The sequence below is a fragment of the Octopus bimaculoides genome, chromosome 18, assembly GCF_001194135.2.
Source record: "Octopus bimaculoides isolate UCB-OBI-ISO-001 chromosome 18, ASM119413v2, whole genome shotgun sequence".
NCBI lineage: Eukaryota > Metazoa > Mollusca > Cephalopoda > Octopoda > Octopodidae > Octopus > Octopus bimaculoides.
The window spans coordinates 18,746,204-18,752,914 of record NC_068998.1 but is presented as its reverse complement, the minus strand read 5'-3'; the positions used below and the strand labels follow the sequence as shown (position 1 = coordinate 18,752,914).

Sequence of the window (6,711 nt, the reverse complement as noted above, 5' to 3'; positions counted from 1 at the left end):
TTAACCAATTTCAATATATAATCGTAATATACACCATCTGAAAGGTATTTATAGGAAATCTCATTAAAAATATCCGTTTTTTGGAAAGTTAATAGGAAAGCCAACCCGAGTGAATTTTCCGAAGCTCTTCTCCCCACCCTCGGAAAAACCTCTTTACAACAAATTCCGATATAATCGGTATCTAGACCATCTGATGCATATTTACTCTTTCACTGGTTTCAGCCAGAAGCTGAAGCCATGCTGGAGCACTACCTTTGAGTAAACAATTCAGGTTCTACTGAAAATTTGTAGAAAATTTCCTGGTCAATACACAATTTCATTAAAAAACAAAATCGACAGAGGGCACAAACGTGTAGGTATACCCATTTTAAAACCAATTTTATAACGAGAAAAAAAAAGCATCTAAACATAAAATGTAGGTTGTATTGAGGTATAACAGTGAACAGAAATTAGAGAAAGTGCAAGTTCTTGGTGGCCGCTTCATTTCGTTGCGCGACAGAATTTTGAAACACATAAACGACTGAAACACTCGAGTATAAGACATTCTTTAAATTATTCTTCATGCGATTCCAAAAATATTCTATATTCAATGTGTGAATTATTATCTGGATAGACAAAATTCTCATTATATATAACAACTGAATAACAATTTCCAAATTTGTGCTCACTTCCATTGCGTAGTAACTAAGTAACCATAATAAATAAGTTACATTATGTTATTTAGTTTCTCATATGCTTAGAGACATTCCGTAAAAAGTCATTTATAAACATCATTGTGATAACAGCAATAATCAAATTACAAATTAATGAGAAATTCTATGCAAGTATAAAAAGTAAAATTTGTTTCAATAAAACGACTCAAGAAAAAACACGTGTTTACTAACCGAAGCCGCCATGTTGAATTATGGAAGGGAGATAATTCCCACCAGATATCGTGTACAGTAACAGGAAGAGTAAATGTTTCTTCGGTCAAAAACCACTGAAAACCGAGGACAGTATCTCTTATCAATACCTGGGAAAGTGTTAGATATATCCGATATTTCCCGTTGTTTCTTCGGTTTTACTTTTTAGGCGATCTTTCGTTTTGATTACATTTTACGTCATTTCTAATCCACGTGCGTTTATTTATGTTTCCGTAAAAGGGTTTTAGGGTTAGAGTCAGGGTTAGGGACGGAATTCCCTAACCCTAACCCTAAAACCCTTTTACGGAAAGCGACGATTTTGTTCAGAAACATAAACAAACGCACGTGGATTAGAAATGACGTAAAATGTAATCAAAACGAAAGATCGCCACTTTTTATTCTATTGAGGAGGATTCTTCTTAAAACTTTTTCCAGTATCGCTTGTTACCCTAAGTATTAATATTTCCTTCTACAAGGCCTGAAAATTTGGGAGAAGCGGGATAAACGATTACAACGACCGGTGCGCAAATGATTCTTATCTTATCGACTTCGAAAGGACGAGAAGCAAAGTCGACCTCAGTATAATTTGAACTTTAGACGTAGAGTCAAAAGAAATGCCGCTAAACATTTTGTCAAATGTGCTAACGTTTTTACCACCTCGCCGCTTTTTCTAACCAGCAGAAAGATCCAGACTTTTGGAGTCTTTTCTCTTTTCCTTAAGATGTTGAATATTGAGTATGTGCTCTTCTGCTTCTGTTAGTTCGGAATTAAAGTCATCTATAGTGAGGGCTCTACTGTTTTTCATCTTTGAATTGCTTTTCTATTTATTATTTTGTTATAATGCATAAGTATATTTCTTTTCGGATCTATCATTCATCTGCTCATCTGGATGATTGCTTAGACTGGCCTGAATCTGTACCGTTATTACATCATTCCCAGTAGTTCCTGGTTCAAGAATTTATGGTCTTCGCCCACAAAATCGTAAAGTAACCTCTCTATGTCGGCTGGCCTCCATCTTTTGGAATGTCTCACATAGTTCGTGAACACGTTTTCTCCCAAGAGTATCCTCCCCTACATATGTCCCTCGATCTTTGCGCAAATCTATTGGTTCTTTAAAAGCTTAAGGACGATCTCCGACTCGTTCGAATTTTATATACTTTGAGATGTTTTATAACGAAAATATATTGTCATCGGTTTCCTATAGCATATATTCGGAGTTCTCACCCGTTTAACTCAAGGTTGATACTGAACTGGAGTGTGAAGCAATCGTCCACACCATGAGAGAATATTGCTAGGATGGTTCTCAAAGTTTACCTAAAAACACATTTAATTCAGTCAGATATGATGTCATTCTCAGCTTAGTGAGAGAGAAGGCTTGACAGTTCAACCACTCTGCTTAGCGAGTACATTGGGACTCCACTTATCTTCGATTTTCTTAATCTGTTAATTTTTTTTCTGCCTCGGGAGTTGAGCGGAGTAACTCCGTTGATACTACTGCACTGTTTGCATTGAATATCGATGGTATTCCTTGATTGGAACCAGGGGGCTTGCTATTGCTATGTCTGAGACGAACGTTGATAGTTTACTTAACCCGGAAGAGCTCTATATCATCCTTATAGTCTAACAAATGGGGTTTTATGCGGAAGAGTGAGCTGGTGATGTATAAAATTCCTTTGAATGCGGATTCTACATGGATCACCATGCTGATTGAATACGAGTGGCTTTGCTCCTTCGAACAGTCTCCCACTATAACTGACTCTTTCAAGCCATCACTCATCCTAAATGCTACTGTGGAGGAGAGAGCTATTGCCTCCGTAGCCAGATGGAATAAGGTTCTGAAATATATTTTTTAACCCGTGGCATTCATGACTTTCAGAGCAACTGGGCAGCTGACAATGTAATTTTTGTCATCGTTGACATCTCGTCTTATTGAAGTATCGGTTTGTTTTCGTAAGTTGCTTAGCTTGTCCCAGCGCCTCGGCTTCGCGATCACTCGCAGTAATGCCATGAGTGCTTTGGGTTGCATTAAAATTTCTTTTTTAAAGTAAAATACCAGTATTTCCTGTTGCGTAACTTAGAGATTGTATGCTTTTTCACTTATGTATTTTTCGTAAATTATATTCTTAATGAATAAGTATCTAGGAGAGAGTCAAATAGTTTTAGACCTATTAGAAGCTCGTTCGATGCTTTCTTTTATTTAGTCAAACAGTCAATTTAAGAAAGCAAAAGGTATATCAAATGCCTTAACACTTCAAGTTCATTAACTTTAAAACAGCCTTTGACATGGCCTGGTGGTAGGTTTTATGGAACATAAATACAAGATATGCAGACCCTGTAGGACTGAACCCAGAACCATGTGGATAGGAAGCTAGCTTCTTACCATACAGCCACTGCCTACGCCTAATATAATTAGATACATACGTATATATGTATGTATGTTTATGTGCATGTGTATATGCGTGTATATATTCGCTCCACAATATGTCTGGTCGTAAATTTACTATTAGTTATTTATACCGATGTGCGAGTATGTATATACAATGGAAATACAGAAAGTTTCAATAATTCAAGACTTTATCCTGTATGCTATGTACAAGGTGCGTTCAAAAAGATCCGACTTTATTTTTCCCGCCAAAACTAATGTCACGTGGGGGTCTTTGCGGTTTTCGTCACTTTTTACAATTATCTTAAAAAAAATTTTTGAATGCATCAAATAGATGTAACTTTTGACGTTGAATCCGAATTTGTTATTCATTTATTCCAGAACACTTTTGCAAAAATATTACAGATGTTCAAAGTTTGATAATTTTCAGCCAATCAGAAAACAGCGCATTCGCTGCCTCTTCCATGATCGGGGTGGGATGGGAGGCATCAGAAATGTCAAAAAATTGCTAGAAATAGCGGTCAAAACCCATATGAGATATTGCAAGCTTTATGAATTCCAAACGGCAATGGAAGCGGCAAAAAATATTCGTTCTGGCTATGGAAATGAAAGTTTTAAGTGACTGGACATGCCAAATATGGTTTGGCTGGTTTTGCCCAGGAAATTTCTCTCACAGATTCTCCTCAATCTGGACGATCAAGTTCTGTCAATATTGAGCTTCTGAAAACCGTAGTTGAGGAAAATCCAAAGTAAACTGCTCGCGAATTAGTAAAACAGTTCAATTCAAGCCACACCTCGATCATAAAATACCTTCCTGAAATAGGAAAAGTGTTTGAACTTGGGCGATGGGTCTCTCATCATGACTATTTCTCGGCTCAATCAGGGAGCTGCTGTCTGTTGTCATTAGACTTGCTACCGAACCTTTCATCACAATACAAATGATGAAAAGTGGGTTCTCTACGAAACGACAATGGTTTGTAGCGCCCACTGAAAAAAGAGAATCCATTCCCAAACCAGGACTACATCCCAAGAAACTTTTCTTTGTTTGCTAGGATACGAAGGGTATCGTCTTTAATGAAAATGTTAAACCAAAACAAAACAGTTCATGCAGAGAAGTATTGTTGCCAATTGGAAGCACTGCACAAAAATTTGCAGAAAAGTATCCAACATTAGTCAGTCATAAAGAGGTGTTGCTCTTCCAGGATAGTACATGACCACATATTAGAGTAATTGAGGAAAAGATAACTGTGCTAAAATATAGACGCTTTTCCTCAACGTCTTTATTTTCTTAGCTTGCTGCATCTGGCTGTCATCTTTCAGATGGTTACACTATTATTTAGAGGTGAAAGAGTTTATTATTTGCAAAGAGGTTTAAAAAGTTATATTGAGCGTTTCTTTAATTCGAAACCTGAAGAACTTTTCGCTCGAGGTATGAACAATTAATCAAATAGATGGGATTATCTATATATATAATACAAAGGTATGTGTGTGTGTACTACTTATGCATTTATACAATTTTCAACTAATTTTCATCGAACTTTACACAAACATTACTTATGTGACAAGGATGGTCATGCACTGTAACATTTTGCTCAGAGCTCCCGCGTAAAGCGAGAAACCGGTGTTTTACACGGGTTTTTCTCTAAAAACTTCTGCAGTTTTCAACCTATTCTCTCCCTTCTCTCTCTCTGTTTATTTCTCTCTTTTTCTTATTCTCCGTTTCTCCTGCTTACACATATTCTCTCTCACCCTCAGTAGTAATTCCTCTCTTTTAGTCTGTGTTTCTTTCACTTTCACTATCTCTCTCCCTCCGCCCTCTCTCTCTTTAACTCACTCACACACTAACTAACTTCTGTCTACAAACTGATTTAAGTATATTTCAGTTTTGTCGTGTGTAAATATTTTCGTCTTTACGGCACTTGTACGTTCTCCCTACAAAATTACTTATTTAAAATTGTTTTGCACTCTGTCTATTTAAATACACTATTTATATTTCTCCTTCTATCGAAAAACCTGGTGCATGAGGTCGTGCATGCGTACGTATGACCGCGATGGGCCACATACAACCGATAAGCCTTTATTACCAACAAATGAGATTTTAACCAGGCCATTGAGCGGTCATGTGTAAGAAAAAGCTATCCTAAAGCGGCTCAAGTTTTTTCACTCAAGCTGTTTTCTTCTAGAGCTTTATACGCTCAAACGGGATTTGTAAGTTCTGTCTAGAAATTGACTTCCTTCTATTTAAGTTAGTTGTGCATAAAAATCTGTTGTTACGGTTTTTATACGTTCTCCCTGAAAAATGATTTAGTTGTTTTTAATTTTTGTTCACCCAGTGTGGTTAAATTCAGTTTTGCCACATATGCCTAAAGATTGACTTCAGTGTATTTCAACTTTGTCGTGCGTAAATATCTTTGTCTTTACGGTATTTGTACGTTCTCCCAACGAAGGATGTCTGTGTGTGTAGCACGTATGGATTTCTAGTTTTCAACCGATTTTCACCTAACTTAAGACACACATTATGTGTGTGCCAAGGATGGCCATACACTATAACATTTTGCCCAGGGTTCCCGCTTAAAGTCAGAAACCGTGAAAGCAGTATTTTACATGGGTTTCTCCATAAAAACTTCTGCAGTTTTCAACCGATTTTCTCCGTTTTCTCTCTCAAGATTTTTTGCACTCCGTGTAATACAGTTTTGTATATTTTTACCGGAAAATTGACTGTATTGTACGTTTTAGAGATTTTAAATTTCCTTTCTTGATTCACCTTACTCTAATTAAATATTCTAAACGACCTGAGATGCACGCCCTGCCTTGGTTTTCCTTTCCTCTTCCTTTAATGTGTGTGCGTGCGCGTATGTGTGCGTGCATGTGTGTTTGTGCGTGTGTGTGTACATACATATATTGAGTATCATAATTATAACAAATATTGAATGTTATATATGCATTGAGTCCTTTAGTCAATGTTTTATTCTTTGTATGTTTTTAAGATAAACACTCACACGCACGTGTTTATGAGCGTGAGTATATCTGTGCGTTAGTCTCTTGACACTGACAAAAGGTTTCGGATCTACATGCTCATAAAAAAGCAGTTTGGTTGGAAGAGAGCGATAGAATAAGTACTTGAGTCTAAAACTAGTATGACTGCATTCAATGCCTGTAACAAGTAAAAGAAAAAAAATACACGTGTTTGCGCCAATGAATGGTTTTAATATCTTTCTTTACCCTTCACTTGTTACAGTCATTGGACTGCGGCCACGCTATTTAAAGCAACTGCTACCGAATATTTTATTAGGTGGATGTCTCCTACTTCAACGCAACGAAGTAATGTTGAAGTTAGGTCAATCTCTTATTACTCACACAAAATGCGGTCTCTCTCTCCCCTCTCTCTCTCTCTCTCTCTCTCTCTCTCTCTCTCTCTCTCTCTAT

General features: G+C 36.9%; 1 protein-coding gene across 1 annotated transcript in view; it reads right to left on the bottom strand.

Annotated features, from left to right (window-relative positions):
• LOC106869614 (nucleolar complex protein 3 homolog) overlaps positions 1 to 1,069 on the bottom strand; it is a 35,462-nt gene extending 34,393 nt beyond the window's left edge. Inside the window, exon 1 of the mRNA XM_014915422.2 lies at positions 885 to 1,069. Within this exon, the coding sequence (XP_014770908.2) occupies positions 885 to 896 (12 nt within the window). The 5' untranslated portion in view covers positions 897 to 1,069. The remainder of the gene's footprint in view (positions 1 to 884) is intronic.
• Between the last annotated feature and the right edge of the window lie 5,642 nt (positions 1,070 to 6,711).